This window comes from Lingula anatina, chromosome 3 (assembly GCF_051362555.1).
Source record: "Lingula anatina isolate TDL-2025a chromosome 3, LinAna3.0, whole genome shotgun sequence".
Taxonomy (NCBI): Eukaryota; Metazoa; Brachiopoda; class Lingulata; order Lingulida; family Lingulidae; genus Lingula; species Lingula anatina.
In genome coordinates, this window is record NC_141769.1 from 29199751 (window position 1) to 29226222 (window position 26472).

The 26472-nt window shown below is 34.1% G+C and overlaps 3 protein-coding genes and 1 long non-coding RNA gene across 11 annotated transcripts in view; 2 read left to right on the plus strand and 2 right to left on the minus strand.

Annotated features, from left to right (window-relative positions):
• Positions 1-2009: 2009 nt before the first annotated feature.
• Positions 2010-9545, plus strand: LOC106181870 (LON peptidase N-terminal domain and RING finger protein 1). The gene is made up of 12 exons (XM_013566388.2): positions 2010-2716; positions 3447-3565; positions 3942-4064; positions 4352-4573; positions 4749-4806; positions 5032-5175; positions 5413-5488; positions 5878-5992; positions 6237-6358; positions 6669-6830; positions 7209-7387; positions 7806-9545. Exons 1-12 carry the CDS (start codon positions 2125-2127, stop codon positions 8102-8104), a joined length of 2211 nt encoding a protein of 736 aa, XP_013421842.2. The 5' UTR covers positions 2010-2124; the 3' UTR covers positions 8105-9545.
• Position 9546: 1 nt separating this feature from the next.
• On the minus strand, positions 9547-16617 carry LOC106181871 (uncharacterized). The gene is made up of 5 exons (XM_013566389.3): positions 16535-16617; positions 13379-13555; positions 10874-10999; positions 9840-10534; positions 9547-9593 (listed from the first exon to the last, which is right to left on the minus strand). The coding sequence occupies exons 1-4, from the start codon at positions 16556-16558 to the stop codon at positions 10085-10087; spliced, it is 777 nt and encodes a 258-aa protein (XP_013421843.2). The 5' UTR covers positions 16559-16617; the 3' UTR covers positions 9547-9593; positions 9840-10084.
• Positions 15069-16177, minus strand: LOC147763183 (uncharacterized). The gene is made up of 2 exons (XR_015333316.1): positions 16106-16177; positions 15069-15870 (listed from the first exon to the last, which is right to left on the minus strand). It is a non-coding gene; the product is annotated as an uncharacterized LOC147763183 (long non-coding RNA).
• Positions 16618-16764: 147 nt separating the features above from the next.
• LOC106181868 (transient receptor potential-gamma protein) overlaps positions 16765-26472 on the plus strand; it is a 62571-nt gene continuing 52863 nt past the window's right edge. For 7 of the 8 annotated variants that reach the window (XM_087007467.1, XM_087007466.1, XM_087007472.1 and 4 more), the window contains exons 1-2: positions 16765-16823; positions 21668-21893. The gene's annotated coding sequence lies outside the window, so the exon portion shown is untranslated. The remainder of the gene's footprint in view (positions 16824-21667; positions 21894-26472) is intronic. The other variant, XM_087007468.1, reaches the window with a different exon arrangement.

Here is a 26472-nt window from a genome sequence, read left to right on the forward strand (position 1 = left end):
TCAAGGTGCTTGATGACAGCCGAGCGTGGCTTGAACCTATGCCCTATTAAAAAATATCGCAGAGTTCATAATTTCATTCATTAAACAGATAATATACCGCTAGTTTTCTCGTCAGGCCTGTGTACCGTTGCTCTATCCATAGGCTACCTGGCATTTGTTAATAATAATAATAATAATAATAATAATAATAATAATAATAATAATAATAATAATAATAAAGAACAGCTCTTCATTTTAGCGGTTGAAAGTGTCATAAAACAGATTTTCCTTGGGTAAACGACAATTTTCCCATACTTTCCTATGATTATAATGAATCCGTGTCCACATTCAAAGTTAGTCGATTTTTAAAGTTTTTTTAATATTCTCTCAAGAGGGTAGCCAACTATGAAGGTCCACGTGGTCACATGGCAATCACAAATTTCAGAATAATTGCGATAACTGCAGTTTTGGTTAAAATTTATTATATTTCTATGTGTTGTTTGCAATATATATATTTCTTATGAATATTTTGAATCTCAATTGAAGAGTTGTTTCCCTTATTTAATTATTTAGCGTAGTTCAAAATGTTTTCCGTAACGATAAGACCGTCATGTCCTCCTGTTTGAACTGCGTGTTTACGCTTGGGCAAATATCTGGGTTTTTTTTTTTTTCATTCGGTGTACGGTATACATTTCAGGAGGCAATATCGACATTAGGTAGGCTACATGAACATGTAGGTCTCTCTGAATTGAAAAAGTTACTGAACCAAAATATAAACACGCAAAGAAAAATGTGAAGACCGCCTCAGTTTCGTTGATACTTTGTCATTTACCAAATTGTAATTTTTAATTCCTGTGAATGAAAAAAAAATTAGAGGGGAAAAACATTAATAGCCGTATTATACGCATGCTTACTTACCTGCAAATTTACCAGCTTACTGCACTGAGTTGTACCCAGCTGAGCAAACCAGTAAGAAACACACTTCAGATTCATTGCGCACATACACTGTATGACTGGTGGGAATGGGATAAAATTAAAAGCCCTTTTTTGAAATAATAAAATCACTGCTTTCGAGAACATTATGTTAAGAAAATAGAACATCTGACGAAAATTTTAACAATGACATTTTCTAACTAAAAATCGTACAATTTTTAAAGCCATTCCATACGGGATTTTCGCACCAAATGTAATTTTCATACATTAAGAAGTATTTTTTTATTACTCATGAATCATTGCTAGGTCGTTCCTGCACTCGACTTGAATTCAACGTTTTGAAAACAAATATAATTAAACAAGTCGAATGACTTTTAGTTTTAAACGATCATGGTTCATTTAGAACGCCATGCCTTTGAATTCCGGACATTTCAAAGGAAATTGGGCCTACAGACATCAGGTACTTTTCTTTTACGTTTTTAGTATTTTTAATGTCTGGATTGGGAAGTAGCTTTGCAGCATATTTGGGCAAAAATGTCACTTATCTTATTCCGCTCCTCATCATACATGTGCCTTCGTGCGCTGACATAGTACATGTAGGCCTATATTTATATCTTTCATTGCGCATCTCGGCATATTAAAAAAAAAAGGAAAAAAAAACATTTCCCTCCAAAAATCACCTTTTTTTTCAATACATTTCCTTACAATATAATAGTACAATGCACTGGAGTAAACGTGCAGTCCCCCTTTTTCCCCAAAGAAAAAAAAAAACACCGATACCTCAGTATAATGTTACATGTACTGTACACTATAGCAAAAATGTAGGTAATTTTTTTAGAAAGGTTTACAGCCTGCCCGTTCAAGACCATAGCCGCGCACCTGTTTGCTTGACGAAAAACCCCTTCCTCTCCATATCTATCCCACGCAAACTTTTACAAAACCAGCAGGAACTTGTTTGCTTTATCCTTTATTTTTCAACCTTGATTTTAGACCAGCGCTAGAACAAGTCCGTCTGTCAGCTGCTAGAATGACAGCCGAGGGGTGCAAAAGAACAGCCGTTCACCGACCAATCACTGGCACGTATAGAAGTCACATGAGAGAATACATAAACCTCTTTCATAACATCAGTACACCAACTGTGACATAAGGCATGGTACATATAGAATCGTTCACTCTAAACGTGTGATTCTCTGAGTCAGAGGCTTCGTCGAAATGGTAGACTTAGCCAGAGAGGCATTCAATACTAACAATTATATTCTTGCCTCCGAGATCTACTCCCGAACGATTCGGGATAGCGGTCCAACGCTGGAGTTGTATCTCGGGCAGGCAGATTCGCTGGCAAGAGCTGGAAAGCTTCGAGAAGCTGCCGAGGCTTACATAAATGCCTTTAGGTTAGGGACTGTGACTTCTGAACAATTGAAGCATCTCGCAACAGGCATGGTCACGCTATTTAGCAAACAGGAGGATTTTATTCCGAAGGCGAGGACGCGCAAATTTAAGGACATGTTTGAATGTGGAATATGCAAAGGAATTATGAATGATCCCGTCACAACGCCTTGTGGTCATAGTTTCTGTAGAAACTGCTTAGAAAGAGAACAGTCAAAAAAGTGCCGTACTTGTGGGGTAGTGCATTTTTACATGGTGGCCTCAGCCCTAAAGACGAACATTATTTTACACAAAACCGTCGAGAAATGGTTCCCTTCCCAAGTGCAATCTACTAAACTAAAGATGGAGGGAAACAAATTGTTTGAGGAAAGGAAGGTACAGGAAGCATTGGAATTATATTCTCAGGCATGTGATTTAGGTAAGGTTGATATTACGTTGTGAACGTCTGTTTTATGATATTTCTTACATTTATAGTGTCTTTGTAACAGCTTTGTATTCTTTTGATATGTCACGTTGCGAACCACGTTACGCATGCGGTAGTTGTGTAAGTTAGTATTAACACAATCAATGACGGCATTATTTACACTTTTTACTAAAATGATTTAACATCTACTCTGAAAAACTTGTGTTCTATCAAGATATAACCAAAATGACAGGCGTGTAATTCATCACGTTTTACATAACCCTTAGATAATCGAAGAAATGGATGACCTAGTTTTATAATATACGGGGGGCATAAAAACACTTGATCGAACAGCCAAAACAATAGTTCGGCTTAGGTCAGATTTCTCTGTTATTATACCTTTTTCAAAGTATAGATCTATTGCAATTGTTAATTTACATTAACGCATATTTATCATTTAAGACAAAAAATATTGATTTGAACTGTGATGATATTGTGCCTCCGGTCTCGAATTTTAATTCATTTTACCATTAAAAAAAAAAAAAAAATTAATGTTTGTCATAATTCTTACTTTAGATCTATATATTTACTTTGATTCTAACAGTTACTTATCACTGAAGATTGTATATTTAAATGATAAATATTGCCAATAAGTATTTCAGTATGAGATATAAAAACCAAATTAACAATGAAATTATATATGAATAGCAAATGTTAAAGATATAAACCTTAATTCTCTTCATAGCACCAGATGATCATTTACTGATGAGCAACATGTCTTATGCATACTGGGCCTTGGGAAAGTTTGACCAAGCTTTAACAAATGCTGATATGACAGTGAAATTAAAACCAGACTGGCCAAAGGTGAGTTTGTTTGAGGCATTTTGTCGTACAAACTTCTTGAAGTGATGATAACATAAATATCGTACTTACTTCTTCATTTTGTATCAAGAAGACAAAATTATACTGCTGATGTCTGTGTTATATCTGTATAAAAGTTTTGTGTATTTTAGATGTCTTGATAGCATTAGCAAGCTTTAATATGCTTTATGGAAACACAAAAGTTCAATCAGCACTTACCTTTTATGATATAGTGAACCAAATTTTCTTCTTTTTTACATGTTTCAAAAATATATCTTAAGTATTATTTGGGGGGAAATTTTAATATTTTTGTTTGATATGTTGTATAAACAAGTAAAAAATGAGACATTTTCAAGGTTAATTTTTGTCTTTCTTGAAGGGCCATTACAGGAAGGGGATGGCCTTGTTAGGACTGCATAGGCCAGAAGATGCTGTTCTTTCATTCTTGCTTTGTCTTTCTCTTGACCCTAGCATTCAGAGTGCTAGAACTGGACTGACAACGGTATGTACATGGACTCTGGCAGTCCATCCTTGAAGGTTTCAGTTCATCCATCTAAATTTTTTTTAAATGGAAATAGACTTATATGATGTGTTAAGTTGTTTGCTTAGAAATCTGAGCTCTCCTTTGTTAAGTTACTACGGATCAAAAGAAAATGCTTTGAAAATGTAAGATAAAAATGAATGGAGTTTGGTTTTTACACCACTTTTGTTTTATAAAGCATTGTTTTTTATATGTAAACAGGGTAGTGCATGATGATTCATAAGAAATAAATAAACTGATATTTTCAGGCTCTTCACCAAATACTGTCACCCCTTCCTGCAGACCAGTTAAAACAGATGGATTTTCAGCAGTTGGCACATTCGCATTCTCCCTCTGTTTTATCTTCTTTACTGGGTGGAACTGCCGCAGCTGGCGGACCTCTGGAGACATGGGAGACAGCTCTGCATTTGAAAGAGAAACTTGCCACAGAAATTGTGAGGCAAAATAAGCAAGTTGTTGAACCTGATCAGGTAAGGAAAAAATTGACATGTAATTAACGTGGTTATGTAATCTGCATGTTGGTTCTGGATTTTATGTACAAACATATATTGTGCTATTTCGCTAGGAGAATTAGAATGTGGTATGATTTTTAATGTTTTAATGGTTAAAATTGCACAGACATGAAAATCATTTGTTTGTTTGTAGATAGAAATGGAGGTTAACAGCGAAGAATTAACTAGCATTGAAGAAGGAAGGCAAGGAAGTAGGTTTGAATATTGTTGTGAAAGACTTTCATTTAACTTGATTTAGTATAAATTGCAAAACAATATTTTGAACTAATTTGATGGATTCTTCAAAAGTGCATAATATTATTCTTGCCACAACAAGTCACTACATATCCTCACAATCCTCTTAATGTTTTATACATACATTATAATATATAATATTGTATAATATGTCTATAATCTCTGTTTGCTGTATTTTTCAGGTCTGTCTTCTCCAGTATCCCGCAGTCAGTCTCCCGTGACAATCATGAAGAAAGTGTCATCAACTTCTGACCTTTCTAGGAAGAGGACTCACGAAGCTGTGGCCTCTGGAAATGGCAGCCCAGTGGATAATAAACAACTTCGATGTAAGTCCTTATACTTCTTTGTTTAATGAAAATTCCATGTACAGTAAGATTTGCTTGTATTTGAATCGTACAACTTGGGGGAAAATGGAAAAATATTTTTTGAAAATTTTATAGCATTTTGTACCGTTCTCTGTTTAATTGCCTAAATAATATAAACCAGTGTTGTAGTCCAGACATTTAAGTTAATTCTTGTGATGACAAGAGTGACCTAAGCTATTGGAATATTGATCACTTCAGGCACATTAAACGATTATCCAATGGTTAACCCTCAAGTTGTGGACAAAGATGACTTTGAATGCAGTCTCTGCTTCAGGTACGTAAGATGGAACTTCATGTTCATAACTGTATTTCTTCTCTTTTTATTGCGTAACAGAATATTAAGTTAAGTTAGATCTAAAAGACAACAGTTTTGAGATCATATTTTATTTTTGACCTTTGCATTGACAAAAAAGTACGTAATATCTATAGTTTTATTTAGTAAATGCAATAATTATTGGAGTTATGTATGCGAAAAAAACTATCAATTACATAATTTTCATAGTGACAATTTGTAGAGTGAAGTGTTTAGAATCATACTCCATGTTATTAAAACTACACTTCTTAACTAAGTGTGACAGTTGCTCAGTATGAGATAAGAGTGAACAGGGTTTTCCAGACACTGTTATACCCTATAACATTTTCATGGTTTGCATTTTTTTGCAGGTTGTTGTACGAGCCTGTAACAACCCCATGTGGCCATGTCTTCTGTCGCGGTTGCTTAGATCGTTGCTTAGATCACAACAATTCATGTCCTCTGTGTAAAACATCTCTGGTGGAGGTAGGTCATGATGCAGTTATTTTAGCTGCTAGTGCAAAGACACTGATAACAATTGTAAGATTGCAACCAAGACAATACAAATCAGAAACTATAGTAGTAAAGAAACCATTTTTTACAGCAATTGGAAATGTATTACCTGTAATCTACCAAAATTATCTACACAATAAATTAATGTGCCATGCAAATATGAATTTTTAGGAAATTTGATAAATATCTTACTGAGGTAATCTTTCTGGTTTTTCAGTATTTGGCAGAGAGAAGATGTAGTACTACAGAGTCTATTCTTAACATCTTGAAAGTTTATTTTCCTGAAGATTTTGAAGAAAGAAAAAGGATTCACGAGGAAGAATTAGAAGAATTGATAAGGTACATTTAATAGGATTTGGATTTATTTATAACAAAACATAAGGTTAACTAAGGAATGGTGAAGCCATGGTAAATGGCACAGTTTGTATTGCATTGATTTATTACACCAGATGAACCACGTGCAATTTTGACATCCAACATATGTAATTAGAAGGTCATTAACTATAAGTCTTTTGCATTCATCTTATTGCTTAAGATAATTGGCAGGTTTCTTCATCCTCTAGTTGATTCCAAGTGCAATGGTCAGTGATAATTGGATAAAATGTCCCTGGAGGATCTGGTTTGATGAAAATTATTCTTTTTTTTTTAGGATGGGGAAGGAGAAACAAGAGATACCTCTTTTTATCTGCACTCTAGCATTTCCCACTGTTCGTTGCCCACTTCATATTTTTGAGCCTCGTTACCGTCTGATGATGCGTCAATGTATGGAATCAGGGACAAGGCAGTTTGGCATGTGTCTAGATTTAGAAGAGTAAGTAGAGGAATGGGGATGTCAAATAAATCTCATATTTGCTTCATTAATAAGTGCATGTAACACGTGAAGTAATTAGGATTGTAGTTCAATGAGCTTCTGCTCTGGACAATTTCATGCTTACCTTACAAAATCAGAAAACCAGTGATTAGTCTGAGAACAGTCTTTTAATTTAAAAAAAGCCTTCACATCTTATGTTTCTTCTATATGTTTGTTTAAGAAAAGGTAGATAAATGCTTGGAAACCTTGAGTTGGTCACTTGGCAAAGGGCTTTCCACTAAAAGAAGTAAAAGTGTGGTGTAATAACAACCTACATAGATTAAATCCAAATGGTCACATACAGGGAACAAGTTACTAAGCTGTGCAATATCTTTGCAGGAAGATAGGGTGCATCCTTGAAATCAGAGATGTCCAGTTCTTCCCCGATGGCCGCTCTTGTGTGGATACCATAGGTGGACGGCGCTTTTCCATTCAGTCCAGGGGGATGAAGGATGGGTACAATACGGCCAATGTTGAATACCTCAGTGATGTTCATTATGAAGGAGCTGAGTTAGCTGGTGAGAACCAAAATTCTCTTATTTGGATTTTCAGACTTAAAAGCAGGATTATAGCCTGAAATACCAGTTATCTTGTTGCCTTTTATCCCAAATTATATCCCTTGTTGCTGTAGATATTCTTGACAAAATTTCTTGTCAGGGTCATGTGTGGCATATTTACAGGAATGAAAAAACGTGCTAATGCAGGTCATTTATGACAGAGAATGTATTAAGTTTATAACTTATAAAAGAAAAAGATAAATATAAAAATAAAAAAAACAAAATTATTTAAATAGAAGATAAAAAAATAAAAAATAAAACAAAACAAAATTATTTAAATAGAAGATGAATAAAAAAATAGAATAAAAACACAAAATTATTTTAAAAATTGCATGTAAATATATGATTCAATTAATTTTAAATATCATCATCTCTTCAGAGATCCAGCAGTTGTCAGATGAAGTGTATGACATGGCCAGTGAATGGTGGACCAATCTGCCGGGAACCCCTAGGAGTCAGATCTCGCATCACTTCGGTGCTCTCGGAGAGAAAGAACCAGTCACCCACTGGACGCCCAATGGACCGGCCTGGGTGTGGTGGCTGGTCGCCGTGCTGCCCCTTGAACCAAAGGTCCAGTTGACCATGCTTGGGCTGCTTTCGCTGAAGGAGAGACTCTTGTCCGTAAAGCGGGTGTTGAATTTCTTTAGAAGACCCAGTGCTCGATTAAGGAGACTCTAAAAATTGGGTTATTAATACAGGTTGCCCTCATACTATGTCTCATAGGGTTAATATGACTGACTGATGTTTGACTGACCGCTGTTTAAGTTAAAACTTAAGTAAACAATTGATTTCTTTGGGTAAATATCATAATTGGGGAATGAAAGGTTGAATTTTAAGGGGGATTGTGACAGGAGTGAACTGGTGAATTAAAATGTTCGAGTGTTACTGTTAAGATATATTACCACATAACTATTGTTATGTATTTCTTTGTGAAGGTTAATTACTGAGACCTCAAGGTTAGCTGTGCTCAGACTTAACTGAAGGCCCTGAAATGAATGTTTGGAATTCATTTTTATTTGGCTGTACAAGGCGACAGTAATGGTTTTGGTTAGGGCCAGTTGATATAATATCATTATAATAATATGTATCATTAATTTATCTTTTAACCTTTTTACCTCTTCTCATATAGTATTTATATATAACCCTGTAAAAATAACAGCATAGATTATGGCTACAATTGTAACTCTTTTGCTATCTTGAAGAATTACATTGCTACTGTGTGGAAGTTGCAATTAGTATTTTATTACATGTATACAAGTGGACATTGAATATGTGGCAATATAAATAATCTACGTTTCTCATTTCAAAGTCTCAGCTACCAAGTGATTATTTTAATAATCATTAATTAAATTAAATAATTAAAATAAAATTAGAGGATGAATAAAGGAGAGAAACAAAACTGTACAAAGATGAACAGTCACACGGTTGTCACTATAGTATTATGCTTTTACTTTTCTTCAATGGAAATATAGAAAGACAGTGCTTCATGTTGAATAAGAAGTATATTTGTAAAATTATCATGTTATACATAGGTAGCCAAGTTTGATTGAGAAACATGATCACTTCATGTGGAGGCGAAGTTCAGTAGTCACCTTTGTCTGCCACAACGCATTTTATATGTATAGGGAAGGTGGTCAAGGAATTTCACTGCACATTGGTACTACTGGTAACAATTTGTACTACTTATCAAGAAATTGTGAAGAATGAACTGATATTTTTATGGACAGAATTTATATTTGGTACTTTGCTTATGGTTAATGTATTGTGAGAAGGCAGTTGGCATAAAACCATTATATTTTCTAATTTCTGTTGAAGTGGAAAGATTTTTTGCAAGGAAGTTACAACGTATTTTAGATCTTGTACTAAATGTACTGAGGCATAGGACCCTTAGTTGACTTTAGAGTCAAATTACGAATGTCCATACGTTAACATTCTATTTTTATGTGGAGGTAAAAAATGATAACGATCAAAATTATGACAGTTTAACTGTATCATATCTGTTGCACTGCATGTATGGTATCACAAATTGTGACACATTTCTTACATCTTCCAGCCTATTTTTAATTCTTAAGCAACTGTAATAATTTCCTGGATAAATAAAACAGATATAACAACATAAGCTGCTTTAAATTTTTTAGAACTTCTTGGTTTGTCATGAAAAGGTAGACTTAGGCTTCGTTCACATGCAATGTCTATTTTCTAATTTCTATTTGCGCTATCTTATGATCATGGTCTGTGCCCTGAATATCCCGCTGCGTAATTACTGGCAGCGCGAGCCAGTTACTTATAGTAACTTATAGTAACTGGCTCGCGCTGCCAGTAATTACGCCGCGGGATATTCAGGCCACAGACCGTGATCATAAGACATACCGCAAATAGAAATTAGAAAATAGACATTGCATGTGAATGAAGCCTTAAAGAGCCCATATGTGACCAAACCAGATTTATTTCTTTTATGATCAAGTGGGTGATCCTAATACTAGTATCATTGCATTCCATTGTGTTCTAGTTACATGTCATAAATGGCATTCATTGTCCAAACTTTATCCATGGAGATAGTAAAAAGTACTTCCCTCTTTTCTTTTCTTAGTTCTGCATGTACCTTTCATTATCATGCTAGGACAGTCATGTTGCATTAGAAGGTGCACGAAATTAGTTTCATGTATTAAAACCAGGTCTAGGTACTGCAGAAGGCAGTGGTGTCTTTTTCTTCTCTTCCTTTCCTTTTACAGTCTTGGTCCACCGGTCATATTTTTCCTCTTTGCCATCTTGATTGTAATGATAGCTGTATTGAGCAACATAATATTCTTCGTGCATTGCTTTCCTTTCCAGTTTTCTACGCATTTCCTTCCGTATAGTGTCCCCATCGAGAGACCATTTTCTTCTTTCATTATATTCGTCATTGTTGATCTCTGCAGCCTGCTGTGGCTTCAGAGATTTGTTAACTACAAACTCTCCATTTGACTTCAATTTTGCATGGTCAAAGTCACTGGGATCTTCAGGGAGACCATGAGGAAATCTCACTGGTACAACTTTTACGAGATGGTTTACCTTGCGCAATTCCACATTGATTCCAGGCGTGTTCTTATGAACTGTCAATTCATTCATCTGAAAAAATAATTAATATATCAACAATTTTTTTTAATTGTAAAATGATGTTCCATAATTAAAATAAATCTCATTTTTGAAGAAACCACGCTTATTTTGGTGTTTCAGTCATGTCTTTAAACGGTTATTGCTACTTTGAATAAACATGTATAGAAAATAAACAAAACACATTTGTCTTGTGCAATGTATTTACAGGATACTTTAAAAAATTAAGGGAAATTAATTATGCTCTACACACATCTAGCAGTAAAGAAACGCCCTAGTTTTATTCCATAAAGCCAAAAATGACTGAAAAGATGAATAGTTTGACCCTACCACAAGATGTTGTATCTCACTTACCTTTGTGTTCAATAACCCTAGTCTTTCTAAGGCTTGTTTTTCCCACCATGGGACTCCCTTCACAGGTCGAATTCTGCTCACAGCATGGAGGGGTGCAGGCTCAATTTCTGGTGGTGGTGGCCCATTCTAAAAGATTACACAATATACTGAACCTGAATTGAAACCTTCAGCAATTAAACTGTGAGTACATCCTCCCAGTGATGTTGGTTTTGAGAGATTAATATCGGATACATCAATATAAGCCTGACAGGCAGATTAGAAATAGTTTTTCTTAAAGCACAACATGTGGCAGACTTTAAAATGCTCATAAATACATGCAAATTTCAGTTCCACCTGGTTAAAATTTTTAGAAAATGAAAACATAAGATACATTTGTATGTGTACTACAGATTAAGGAAGATCATATGATCATATTATAAACAAGGCAGCAAAGCTGTCAAATGTACAGACAAAGAACAGAAAATAAAGATGCAAATAAGTGAAAAATTAAATTTTCACAAAAAACTGTTAAATTGCCAGAAAAATTTACCAAACAGACTGCGTTGCCTATTGAAGCTGTATGTTAGACCCATGTTTCTTTCCTGTAAGTTTGAGAACAGTAAGTGACATGATTTCCCTTAAATGGTCATCATAGGAGCAGTGCCCAAAATAGGGGTTTCTTCAAATTTTGATGCAACATTACATAATGTTTAACAGCATAATGACAATCAAATGTTATTAATAAAATATTAGTAACATGGACATTCAGAAAATGTGACAAGCAAAAGTCTTCAAGATCATGGAACTTTAAAGTCACACCTTGAAAATGCCAATATGTGAAAAATTAAATTTTCACAAAAAACTGTTTAACTGCAAAAAAAACAAAAAAAAAAAAAAAAAACAAACAGACTGCATTGCCTACTGAAGCTGTATTTTAGTCCCATGTTTCTATCCTGTAAGTTTGAGAACAGTAAGTGACATGATTTTCCTTAAATGGTCATCATGGAAGCAGTGCCCAAAATGGGGGTTTCTTCAAATTTTGATGCAATATTACATAATGTTCAACAGCTTAATGACCATCAATTTTTAATTATAAAATATTTGTATCACAGATATTCAGAAAATGTGACTAGCAAAGGTATTCAGGCCCATGGAACTTCAAAGTCACGCCTTGATAATGCCAAAATGTAAACATGACAGCACTGTTCTGAAATGGGTTTATTTCCATTTTTAACACTTTTTTAACATAAAACAAAATAAACATTTTACTGCCATTTTTATATGTCCAACTAAGAAAATTGATGAGATGGGAAAAGTATCAATAGAACAGTGTTAAATGTCCAATTTCCTCCATTCTGAGATTCTGAACATAGTGGATGATTGAATATGACAAACTGCAATGATATGAGTTTATATCCATTTTTGACACTTTATTACACAATACATGATAACAAGTTTACCATGTTTTTTACATAATCAACTAACAATGTTGTAAAGATGCAGGAAATATCAAACAAACACTTTTAGGCATCTTATTAGTTAAATAATGAGACTGTTAACATGCCTAATAATTGAATGTGAGGAAATGTGAAAAAACAGTATAACTTCTTAAGTAATGGCCCGGTTATGCTTATTTTCGAACTCAACCTGCGTTTTAGTAAGATTGACCACTCCTGTGAGTATAATGACAATTGGCCAATCTGTTTTTCTTATATTATGTTATCAGTGTTGCATTTATATTGAAAATAGTGAAAAAACAGCATAAATTTCCTAAAAGTGATCCGATCATGCTGATTTTCAAACTTGACCTGCGTATTATGAATATTCATCAGTTCTGTAAGTTTCAAGTCAAAAGGTAAAATGGTTTTCCACTTATCGTGTTATCGGTGCTGCATATATGCTGAAAAAAGTGAAAAAACAGCATAAATTCCCTAAAAGTGACCCGATCATGCTGATTTTCGAACTTGACCTGCGTATTATGAATATTCATCAGTTCTGTAAGTTTCAAGTCAAAAGGTAAAATTGTTTTCCACTTATCGTGTTATCGGTGCTGCATACATGCTGAAAAAAGTGAAAAAACAGCATAAATTCCCTAAAAGTGACCCGATCATGCTGATTTTCGAACTTGACCTGCGTATTATGAATATTCATCAGTTCTGTAAGTTTCAAGTCAAAAGGTAAAATGGTTTTCCACTTATCGTGTTATCGGTGCTGCATATATGCTGAAAAAAGTGAAAAAACAGCATAAATTCCCTAAAAGTGACCCGATCATGCTGATTTTCGAACTTGACCTGCGTATTATAAATATTCATCAGTTCTGCAAGTTTCAAGTCAAAAGGTAAAATGGTTTTCCACTTATCGTGTTATCGGTAAAAGTGCACGGCGACGGCGGCGACGACAGCGACGGTGACGACAGACGCAGATGATGGCTATATGTACAGACACATCTGTGTCTGTACATAAAAAGTCATTACTAGTACATAAAACAACTAAATGAACTATTTCATCTGAGAGAAACACACACACCTCAAGCATTTTCTGGTACTCCAGTAAAGGTTCAGCCCAAGTTTTGTCAGCATCTCTTTTCTTTTTCCAGTTCTGATATTCTCGAGCCCTGAAAAACTTTCTGGCGGATTTGTGTCTCATTTGCAACACAGTGGCACAAGTCCGAACCACCAAACAAGGCCGTTGTAGATCTTTCAGCTGCAATATAATAAAATAATAATGGCTAACCATGAACTTTATTTTTTAATCAGAATCAACAATACACAAGCCTTATATGAATGATGGACCACTGTTAGTGTAGTAAATGGCTGCCCGGGTAACTTTTGCCGCAGACGTGTTGCCGTTTAAAGTTGCCTCTCTGACAGGCAAAATTTAACTACAGTATTCACATATTCTTCTAAAAATAATTTTAAATTAGAATTTATGTATGATTCATACATAAAATCTGGCTGGGCGATGGGTTAAAGGTAGAATAAAGTGGGGCAGTCTGATGGGGGGGGGGGGGGGGGGGGGGAGTTGCCCGCCCCATTCTTACAGTCGGTTACAGGATTACTGAACCCAGAACGAGGCTCTCATTTTGGACTAGGGTAAAACATTGGCTTGCGCCCATTACTCTCAATGTTAAATTGGTGAACTTTGATCGTTCATATCAAGCAGACCAGAGAACAATTACTTGTGACAACCACTTGGTTATATTCACTAGGGTTTTTAGCGTCAGTCAATGGGCCTCAGGAGGATTTTCTAGAGCTGATGGTGATTTTATCAGCGATAATACCAACACTCCTCCAACGGGCTGCAATTTCAGTTTACACCAGATGCATGTTGTAATAGGTATATTTTATCGTCTGTATCAAGTATATCTGTGAACAAATACGCATGACAACTGTTTGTTGATATTCACTTACGTATTTAGCTCAGGGAAATTGCCATCAAAAGGATTTTCTAGCGTCAGTGGCGACTTTATCAACGATGGTAGTGTACTATTTTTAAAGCAATTTTTCCTACTGGGACACTATGACCTATACGCACCCAGTTCATTAATATACAGTCAGAATTCTTGTATAATAAAATCATTATCTAAACAAAGAAAACTATTATATTCATATTGCTTTTAGAGGTCTCAGTTTGAAAGATTTGATAAGCTAGAAAAGGAGGCTTGGGTAGCACTGCTCAGTCCTGTCGTGTTCGAAGCAGGTGTCTCAAGTAATGCAATTAATGTGCTTTCAAAAAGAATTTTAATTGGTCACTGCTGTGTTTTTCATTAAAATTTATTTTTCTACTGTTGTCTGGATTATGTTTGAAGAGACTATGAAATACTTTTTTAGCTTTTATAATTTCTGCAAAAACGTAAAAAATTTCATTAGAGGCCTGCCAAAATTATTTTTCATAAATAGATTCATCCATAATTATCCAATTAAACAAAAAGTTTTGAATGAAAGCCTCACTTTAATCTTTATAAATTGTCAAAATCTACAAATCATTTTTGACTCTGATGCTAAATGAAGTTCATGGTGTTTTTTTTTTTTTTTTTTTTTTTTTTAGAAAATAATATAAATTTATACAGTAGTGATTTCATTTTCATTTTTAGAACATCAGACTCAATATCACAATACAAAGTACGATCTATAAAAATCTGAATTGAATGCATATTTAACCGTCATAAATCACTTTGAATTCTTAAACAAAATGCAAAATGAAAGATGCAATAAAACTTGTTGACTTTAAATTTACATTTTATTTCTATCTACATGTATAAGGTATGTAAGAAAGGAGTTATAAAATTCCTTGACATATGCTGTAAAGTTCCATTCTGAATTAACATTTGTACAGTAAAAATGAATTAGAATTTCTATATCACACTTAAGCAAATATAACAGTAGTGTCCAATCCATAACAAAAATTTGATTGCTGAGTGTTTTTTCTAATTGCATGGGTTAATAGATTTTACTCAGCAAACAGCTCCACCCGCTTGTTTCTTCCAGTTAATCATATACTGGAGTATGTGCATTGATAGCCTTTCTTGCGTTCTATCCTCTCGATGAAAGTGTGCAACATCACAAAGATAAGGTATTACTTATCTGTTCCAATAGCACATTATTGCCATTTACACACTTCATAGTACAATAATTAAATGATTTATTGAGTATGTAAAAATTTCATTCTGTCCATGATCTCAATTCTGTCTGCAGCAACATGGGTATTAAAAAATTACTAGAAAAAATTGTTCAAATTCTCAAAATGGCATGTACTTTCAGTAATAAAATCAGACTAGTAAATTGTCATTAAAGCTTTCTTTCAGCCCCCCTTTTCAAAGACAAATACAATGACCACACCTGTGAAGATCATATCTGTTTTAGTTCTATTTGCTACAATGACACCAACTGATAAGATCACTTTCTTCCCATGAAACCACCTCAAAGGGCTCTATGATTGTTTGAGGATCCAGGTAAGTTCTGTTCAATCGCTGTCAGTGGACAGATTCATCCGATAACAAAGCCATTGGAACTTCTTACCTGAAAAACAATCAGAACTGTAACTGCAGCTCATATAATTACAGTGTAAGAGAGGTGCATTTCAATCGCTGATAAAATCGGCATCAATGCTAGAAAAGGTCCTTGATGGCCATTTCCTGACACTAAATACCTATGTTGATATAATTAAACAGTTGTCAAGTTTAATTATCTACCGGTGTGAGAGATACAGACGATCAAAGTTGATCATTTTAACATGGGGAGTAATGGAGCTTACAGATTGTTTTACCCTAGTCCGGGCGTGGCGGCCATCTTGTGACGTCATGCCGACTGTAAGAATGGTCAGGCTATTATTTCTGACGAATTTACTACACTGGCACTATGATGCTCTACATAAACAAAACAATTATTTTTATTTCCTCACTTACTAGTACTTCATTTCGCCATATTTGCAAAGGTTAACAAAGTAGTGCTTGAATACATTACAGGAGTGCTAACGTGATTTCGTGCTAATAAGTACTGGTATTCAGTGTCAGCCAGCGGGTGCTCCCCGTGACATTCCCTTCAAGTCTTCCTTGGATTTTAAAACTTACTCAGTTGTCCGGAATTATTCACATATATATTCATTAAGATAGATCCCAATATTTGCAATGTATTGTCGTTGATTGAAAACCCACTTATTTTAATGATTTTACAAACAACTCACCTTGTTCAACACGATGCCAGCCATTTTGGTTTTATCATAATATTTAAAGTATAGTTTCGTATCTTAAAATAAAAAAGGATAAACTTATTCGCATAATCCATGAATATGTTTTGGTATTTACTTCACTATAATATAAATGAAAATCTCCAGTTTAATAAAAACAATACAAGTTGTTGTAAAATTATACTACAACATTTATCTTGAAAAAAACTAATACCTAAATGGTTTCTAACTTTGAATGTCTTTTAATCTCAGGCGCTTCTTTCGAAGCATGGTTAAACCTATCCAGGTAAAAGATGCGACTAAATGCACAGATTTCAAGACAATCTAAAGCTATCTTTCATTTTTCAAAAGGCTTTATGAGTCAAACTTTATTCATATTTGTTTGTTGGAGTCACTTAATCATGCTAGAGCGGAACAATAATTATGTTAGATGCTTGCATAGACCATAGCAATATTACTAATTTATAAGCCTGGCAAAAGCACGAAATTAATGCATTAGTAAGTGCTACATTGCATTCAAACCATAATTTAAAGAATCAGTTTCAAGAGACTTTTGTAACTAGCCCTCAAGAATAAATTAGTTTGAAACTTGAAAAGCACTCGAGAAGCACTCCATCAAGGTAACTCAGTTTTCATACAGTCAATTAGTTAGCAATCAAATGATGGTTATAGAGTCAAGTAATATGTGTGATAACACACTGTAACTTGAGCGATATATGCCAGAACGAACACCTCAAACGAGAGTTGTTGTTCGAGCTGAAGGCATATATGATATTGCAAGAGGGTGGTAGTATTTTATTTGATATATACACAGAGAAAAAGTATTTTAATTTCATGAAAAAATTCCCTCTAAAACTGAATAAGACATATGTCGTCATGGTCACATTTATAACATCTCTATAGGCATACTGGTCATTCTGTTATTGGTTATACGATAGTTGTCTGTTGCAGTGCGTGGGCGAAAATAGGCATATTTAAATGTGGAATAGATAATTATGCACATCGTATCAGACCGAGTATATCTATGTTTAAGACTGTTCTAAGAAGGCAGAGTGGCAGAGGTTATGCTTGACAGGATGGATAGATGAGTGAGTTGTTGTTGTTGTTGTCAGCATTGCCATAGAATATTGCCAGAATTCCACCTCGCCATTTTCCTTAGGGTTACATCAATTTTTCAACACCTTGGTGTCATATTTGCTGGCTAGTCATGCTGTAGTCCATTAACCCCATTTTATTGATCAATCTGGCACAAATTTGTCTTTTAAAAAGGCTCTTTATTCTGATTACTTACCTTAACTAGGTGCATGTGTGCTTACTTAATGATATATGGAAGCTGATTCAATATAAAAATAGGCATATGATATTATGTAACTTATCGCACAGGCAAAATGACGTCTGGTGAGGTGCCTGACTGTAATGTCTCCACATAAAAAAAACCATTACAGATCAGATGAGTTACACTCAATCAGTGTATTGTAATAGAATTCCAGCATAGCAACTTTTTGAAGGGATCAATTCTGGAAGTTTTCTCACCCGAAAATTAAGTATCAAATCTGGTTTTATCAATGTACGTGTGTTTCTGGTTCTTACTTCAGATGAGATCTATACTAAAAAATGCATATATGGATGTGTTCTTAGCTTTTTTTTCTGCATTTCTCTTTAAACAAGTTGACTGGTATGTACATACCTTGCAGTAAATCATTTATTTAAAAAAAAATTGAACCTCTGAGAAGTACTTAAATATTTAAAGATAATGGGAATCTTAAAGGTAACATAATCTCCATGAACAGCTACTGTAATTAAAGCTCAATTATAATGATGATTCATAGCAGACATACAGGTACATGTAGATATTCCCTTAGAAGTAACAAACATCAAAGGTGTAGTCCCAAAATTGAAAATTGGTATCTATCAGTCTCATAATTAATTCTGTTAGTAGATTAATGGAGTCTCTTTTTTGTGTAATGAAAGTATCTTTTTAATATGATGATCCTGATTAAAGATGCGAGTTACACTTAACCTTGTACTAAATCAGTATTTCATAGAAGCAGTGGTGGATAGAGTATTTTGAAATAGGGAGTACCAAGTTCTTTTTCTTCCTGAGACAAAATCGGCTCCACATGCTCCAGTGATAAAAATCTGAAAATGGTGATTATTGAAATTGAAATAAGAAGTCTGTGTAGAAGACAGGTGGGCAGTTTCCTGGATAATGCCCTTCATAGAATAAAATCTAAGCCTGGCCGTTTGTAAATTCTAATAGTCAAAGAGGTAAAAAACCTCATAGCATGCAGATGTTGTCTTTGGTAAAAATATATTCTTTACCAGGTCCATGGTTTCAAAGCCATATTGTAATTGTAATAAATCTGAAAATATCAAGCAGATCGTGTAACAAGGGCACCTGTTAACTGAATATATTCTTTACCAGGTCCATGGTTTCAAAGCCATATTGTAATTGTAATAAGTCTGAAAATATCAAGCAGATCAATCATCATGTAACAAGGGCACCTGTTAACTAAATATATAAAGTCAACTATTAACTGGCCAAGCATTTTTACCTAGTATGTGACACTTGTAATATGACAACAGACAGAAAATAATTTTTAAACCTAGTTCTGTCAAAAGTAACCTTTGAAAATAAAAAAGGGTTTTCAAAGCTTTTATGCAGTAATTTCAATAAACCTGTGAGATGTATGCATTTTTACAAATGACCTTTAGTGAACAGTTATTTATGGCAACATTCATAAGTGATTGAACACATAAAGGATGTCCGGTGATGTTAAAAGCAAAGACTGGAAAATGCCAGAGACTGTGTGTACGTAGATGCCTGAAAGCACATCTAATTCCTTGATCCTGTGAAGCATACATTGCCTCAGAATAAGATATTAAGTAAGATGATAATTTATTGTAGTATTTATACAAGTACAAAATTAATATTAATGTGATCTGTTGAAATAAAATAATAGCTTTAATTGTGCTCATTAACAATTCATGTTGCTGTTGGTTAAAAACTGGTTTTGCTTCAAGTAGCTAAATTGTTCGTTATTTGTGGAATTATTATTTAAAAGTGATAGAAGGTTAGTTTTTTATGCTTAATGTGCTCGATAACTTGAAAGCATCTCAAATTGTGACTGCATGCCAACATGGCGATCTTGCGCTATTGCCCAACTCAAACTCATTGTGTGTCATTATCACCCCATTTCCATAGATTTTTAGATCGATCTATCCCTGTGGGGAGTCTCACTAGATTACTGTCAGCTTGGCCGGCTTAAGCATCTGTCCCGCCTACTAAAAGCTGTAAGGGGGTAATGAAATATGGTGTCCGCTCCGCTGACTGCAATTTAGCGTGAACCCCCAGGGAGTTAGTTCGATCTAAAACTTAATCTTTAGATCGATCTAAATCTCTGGGAAAGCACCCTATGAGACCAAGTACAACTCACCAGTGTATTAGTAGCAGGACTATCAGTTCAGAATAACATGCTTTCTTGTATGGTGACATAGTTGCAATGATAAACTATCTAACAACTTCAGTAAAATACAAATAATATCAGTATTTGTAATCATGATATTGATATAAATTAAAATAATATCTTGATAAGCTACATATTATTAATCAAATAGAATTACATGATGTGTAATTTTGCTATGACACCTTCGCTTAACGCAGCAATCCCACTGTAGTTGAGTTCAAGGCAATAACTCGGCCTTGCAAATATTACATTGCCATTACAATGGGTTCAAGTTATCAGGGGGGGGGTGCAATCACCATCGCAAATAGCGATCGATCACAATGTTTGAGTACAGTCAGAATTTGTGATACTTTAGAGTTATCTAGCCCAGGACAAATAACTGTTAGTATAATGGTAGGGTGGTGAAATTTGGTACATACACACTTATGCACACTTATGACATTTGTGAAGAACCAGTCAGTTTAGTCATTATACACTTATTTTTTTGTCCAATGCAATATCTGTTTTTACTCCCCAATCTTCATATATCCTGAAATGTAAAAATTTATCATGATGAAAGGGGCAAAATTATTATTGGAAATGTTCCCTCTGTGTACTCAGAACTCAAATGCTACGTACTTTAATTTACAATGACATTTCAGAAGATGTGCTTTATTTCATGACCAAAAAAGAAAAAAGAAAAAAACAGGAAACTGTTATTGAAACCATGGAATAGATATATTTAAAGCATTATAAGCCTTTTTTTTAAAAGGTCGCACTATTTTGTCCATCAAGTTTTTTTTTTTATTTTCCATATTTTTAGTTGTTTCCGTTCTAATAAGAATTGCATCTCTCTTGTTGCAGACATGGGAATTCTTGTGTGTTTTTCCAAGAATGACTTTTATGTACCAAGAACAATATCATGTCTTGCCATTTTACACACGCAAAGACATGTGCCTGCATTGGAAAAGATGTACCACAATCCATTACAGTATAATTGGTCCCATCAGTATGACGCACATGCCTAGAACCATGCATGGGTACATGCACACTTATGACATTAATTACGTAGCGGGCCAGACATAATTGTAATAGAAAAGAGAGAAAGACAGAGGCTGATGAAGAAAATCACGATAACTTTAATGTCGGAGTCAAATGATGATTTTTCTCTCAAACTCTGTGATAAAGCCATGAAAAGTTATAGCTAGTGTCTTTAATTTTAATTTTTTTTAATCCAGTACAAATTATCTTAAACATCTGGAAAAAACATTGGATATGCCACCCTGCAAGTCACTTATAGGGATTGAGAGATGGAGGGAAGCACTATGTAAACGTGTAATGAGCACCTTGATTGTAAGGTGTGTGTGTGTGTGTGTGTGTGTGAGAGAGAGAGAGAGAGAGATAGAGAGAGAGAGAGAGAGAATGAGCACATTACTTGAATACACTTTCAAGTAATTATTTAAGAAATCAGAGTCCAAGAAGATAGGTGACTGTGAGACACCCAAAACTTACACTGAAGTTAAAGATCACATCCTCTGCCTGACTATGACGGCCAAAGTCATTCTCTAAAAAGAAATGATGTATAAATGTTCTCTGTGATAATGCATTACCTTGCCATGATAATCCATTAGGGATGTATGCATGGACTCATTATCCTTAAGGATCAATACTTTCCATTTCCCAGGCAGTGTCAGGTGTAGGAGCCTGCAGAGACAAATGGGAGGGGATTATACTTGACGTTGATAATCTCACTGCCAACCATCAGCGAGATTACTCTATCAGAGAGCAAGAGCGGTGCTGAGAGAGAGCGGTGTGATGCATTCTTGGTAATGGGAATCAGTGGTGGATTACCTGCAGCAGAAACCTCAGGAAAAATTCTTCTCCAAACCGCGGTACATGCTGTGCACCAGGTAGGTCCGGGGTAAAGTAGATGTCTGGACGTTGACGGTGACAGTTGATGGGGAATATAAAAGTTATGAATATAGATGTGATAGTAATTGATCACAGGAAAAGTGCTTGTGTGGGAGTAAGTGGTGGAGTTTAATAGAATATAGTTGTCACTTTGCATTTTTATTTTTATTTCTTTTTTTGATATTTTTTATAAAATGTTTATAGAAAATTGAACAGATTCAGAATGGACACATCAATCTGTACATTTTGAAAACCATAATTGCAACATTTAATTTATACTCATTTTAAAATGAAAAAAGAATTGTTCTCTACTCATCTGACTGTAGAAAGTACCCTGAAACCTTGGTTACTATTTCACCAATATATTTTGATAATACAGCCATTTTACGGTGCCAGCTGCAAAACCACCATTTCTTTTTGTCTACGGCAACCTGTATGCTCATGCATAGCTCATAGTGTTGACCAAAGCGAAGCCCCGTTTTTATTACTTCCCACATTACCATTTTCTAAGTGATAATAGCATTGGAATCGAGCCCATGGATGTTGTCAATTAATCATGGTTTAATACCAGAGAAGAAAATAGATTATTATACAAGACTCTCAGGGGAAAACTGACCATCCGTGCTAAACAGGTTAATGGGACTTTTCAATGCTGACAGTTTTATAGAAATAAAAATATCCTTTTTAGGATGATTGTAACAAGTAAAATACCTTTCCACAAAATTCATAGTGTCTTCCTGAAGACCTTAATTGAAATATCTCTTCACTTCTTGTTAAAAGAGAAATGAAATTCAATGCGCTCATATTGGCATAGTAATATATATTTACAAATATTAATGCTGTTCTCTCAGCTGCATATGTAACTCTGTGTTTGCTCCTTTGTATAGAACCATGTAATATGTTAATAACATATTTATGACTTATATTCAATATGGTATTATCCCATGGGATTTTATAGCCTTTGAAACTGTCAGGGTCTTGTAATAACAGGCTTTGATATGTGGTGGCTTTGGTGGTTTTGTGGAGTATTATCTTTGAATATTCTTGTTTTGCAACAGAATAGTACTGAGTAAGATGTAATTGGAATGATTAATTTTCTAGCTGTTTCTGTTTCTGATTCAGATTGAAAGTGACAAAAATTAAACATGATGGATGCAGCACAAATTATTGATTCTTACAAATTGTTGATATCTTTTGCAATTCCCAACAAATTTGAAGTAATGTTTATACCATTGATTATATAGATTTAAACTTTAAACTGCAGTAAAAGCTTAACTCATGAATAAATTAGTTTTGATTGATCTATCAGTTCTCAAGTAGGAGGTTTTGTGTTAGGATGGAAACATCTGGAAATTGGAAGATAGAATTACTATGTTCCTTGGGTACTGATCGAGTCCTTGAATTAATTACACTGAAAAATAAATTCATCCAGGTAAAAATCTAAATGAGTAAATACAAAGCATCTTTAAAATAAAAATTAAAAATTAAAAAAAACAAAAAAAACAAAAAAGAACAAAAAAAAAAAAAGTGGTTGGCATATATATTTTAAATCTACCATGAAAATTAATAATTGACATGCACTCTGCACTGGTTGTTGCTTTCTTACTTAAGTAAGGGTTTCCTTTGACTGTGCTCTGCTGATATAAGTTTGTTAAAAATAAGTTTCAAAATAAAATTTTATAATTTAAGATATTGAACTTTCATTTTTAATCCTAGAAGAAATGTCGATCAGTATTGCATTTAGCAAAATTCTAAGAATTTAAAGCTGTGATACAACTTAATTAAAATTAATACAATTTAAAGCTGTAAAAAAAAAAAAAGAAATTGATTTTGTCTTTTATTCACACATTTTTGGAAAAGCAAATTTCAACCAGGAAAAAAAAAAACTTTATGCAAATTTATCTATTCTGTGAACCACTGTTTTTCCCTTTAAAAAGAAGTGTCATGTACTAGAAAGGATTTCCTTTGTTCACGCGCAGATTTCCTGGTAAACATAATACCGGAAACTCATGAGACCTAAGGCCTGTTTCCATTAATCATAGGTCTTTCTAACTTGGTGCAAAATGTAATGATGACAATTGTTATCAAAGAGAAGACAATCAATGAAAATATTTTGCTATTCAAGCTCCCCAAAGGCACTGTAAATAAAGTTTTAGCAAGGTTGGTTTTCTGGTTAGAGATTATGATCAGCTAGACACCTTGCAGAGGTAGTGTGCACTAAGTTAGATCATTTCACCCCCAGTGGAAACAAACCTTTCCAGGCACCAGGAGTGACAGTTGAGGTAGCTTTAGTTCAGACTGGTATCGTGTGGTGGTCATGTTAGTGTAGTGTCTGAAAGAGAAGAAAGAATCCACCTCAAATGCATTCTACGATGCCATTGCCCAGGATATAAAATTAGTATATATCTATATATAAGCATGTAAATTGGATACGTTGAATGGTAGCGGTACACAATGAGCACAGTGTTAAGGTAGCCTATCGACTTATGCATCAAAATTACTAATGATTTCATAACATTGACATGTAGTGCATTATTTATTAAAAAGAGCAATTGGACTTCTAATTTCTGCTGCAGCTCTAATTGGTCATGTTATCAACATGATAAATGAAAGCATGTTATAGGAAAGCCTATTCTTCAGAATCCTTCCTGACATTTTTGGTTTTTTTCTTCAGGGATATTGTTTATTAAAAGTAAGGTCAAAATTACGCATGAGTAATTTTTCCCATTTATATTTTGCTGTCTATAATTTTTCCCACTGTCACATGTACATGCAGAAGTACAAATTTATGTCATCTCTTATAATATAGTGCATCTCTTATACCATTATGAGGGATCATGTTATTGTCTCAAGCGCTTTTCTCATTCAGTGGCACACTTTTGCTTCACATCATTTTCACATGTATTAAGTTACACTACAGGTTTTTTTCTCCCTTTACTCCCATTTTGACAAATTGAAATGAGAAAAGTTACACTGACAGTGTCATGTGGGCGGGCTCAGTTTAGATTACTGTCTTACATAATGGCAAGGTTATTAATCTGTCCAAAATGGTGCCAATATAGAAAAGTGCATCTACCTCAGTATTTCTCAAGTATGGTTAAAAAAAAAATGTGCCAGACTATATATTCTGAGAGCAAGCATCAACGTTTTCTCCAGAATTTCCGGGAATTTTTGCCAGACCATGTGTTTGAATAAAGATATGCCATTAAGGTGAAACATTCCTTTTAGCAGCATTATTTCTTGCTACTTTGAAGCCAATTTTAGTTGAAAATTCCAAGAATATGCATAAGTGCTATTTTATGCATTAAAATGTAACAATTGAATGAAGGAAAATGCTAAGCAGTGAAATGGACAAAGAAATGTATACTGAATGTAGTTTTAAATAGCAAAATTGTGTCAACAACCTTTTAGTGTTGGCAACATATTAATTTGTGGCATGAATTTGATGAAAGCAAATGTATTGCACCAAAGCCTGTCAATAAACAATATTGATTTAGTGTTTTCAACTATACTGGCTGTCAGAAAAAAAGGGTCCAAAGAAAATTGTTTCATGTATCATGTGTGTATGTGTGTGATTATGATTGTGTTAGTGTAGTGTGTTCATCTCTTTCCGTTTGTGTTAATGTATGTTTGTTTATCTATAAAATGCGCCCATTCTCATTTTCTGGCACATTTGCCCTCGCACGTGTGGTGCATACTGACTTGATTGGTTTGATTTTTGTTATATACTGTATGTTATTTAAGAGTTAAGTTTCATTTTGTTATAAAGATAAGTATAATTTAGTTCTCTAGCTCATGATATTTAATCTCAAATGCTCTTCATTTCTTTTAAGTCTAAGTTCATGTAATTTGTTGTGTTAGTTTCTTTATATTATCTAGACATGCTCTCATACGTGTGTAGCATACGAACACTTCTGGTGAATAAACAATAAGTTTATTTCAAACTAACGTTCTTCAATCATTCACAAGTTACAACTGTTACAATTATAATGTTGCTCATTTTGGCACCTCACTTTTCATTAGTGCACAGCAAAAAACCCTGTATTATTTTTTGTATGCCCATTTTAGTTTAATATATTCAATTTGGCAAATTTGTCTCTTGGTTATTATATGTACTCACCAGCACTGATTATCATGAAAATACTAAAAAATGTATTATATGCCCAAAATAAACACTTTTCTTAAGATTAAAGGAAGTAATTATTAATATCAAAAAAAAAAATAAAAAAATAAAAAAAAAATAAAATAGATAAATAAAAAATAAATAAATAAATAAAATAATAATAAAATAAAATAATAATAACAATAAGTAAATGAAATAAGTCACCCATGAATGAAATTCAGTTTGGCTGGGATCTTTGGTTCATACCTCCATGCACTTCCATCTAAAGAAAGGTATTGCATTCATCAATAATCTTCATCTTAGAAGTATTGGTTCTGCTTGCGAAAAATACTTGTCAGCAAGATTAGCTGTCAGTAAGATTAAACAGGGAGACATAGAGGGCATTCAGAGCAAATTAATCCGTAGACTAAGAGATCCACAGACTGACTATGGAGGACTCACTTAAAAGCAGTGCT

Excerpts from the sequence above, each read along its gene's own strand:
- LOC106181870 (XM_013566388.2), top strand. The coding sequence starts at position 2,125 with ATGGTAGACTTAGCCAGAGAGGCATTCAATACTAACAATTATATTCTT. Across the intron at positions 2,717-3,446 it reads TTCTCAGGCATGTGATTTAG|CACCAGATGATCATTTACTG; the intron begins GTAAGGTTGATA and ends TTCTCTTCATAG. Across the intron at positions 5,176-5,412 it reads GGATAATAAACAACTTCGAT|GCACATTAAACGATTATCCA; the intron begins GTAAGTCCTTAT and ends TGATCACTTCAG.
- LOC106181871 (XM_013566389.3), bottom strand. The coding sequence starts at position 16,558 with ATGGCTGGCATCGTGTTGAACAAG. Across the intron at positions 11,000-13,378 it reads AGTACCAGAAAATGCTTGAG|AATGGGCCACCACCACCAGA; the intron begins GTGTGTGTGTTT and ends GTAATCTTTTAG. Across the intron at positions 10,535-10,873 it reads TAGGGTTATTGAACACAAAG|ATGAATGAATTGACAGTTCA; the intron begins GTAAGTGAGATA and ends TTATTTTTTCAG.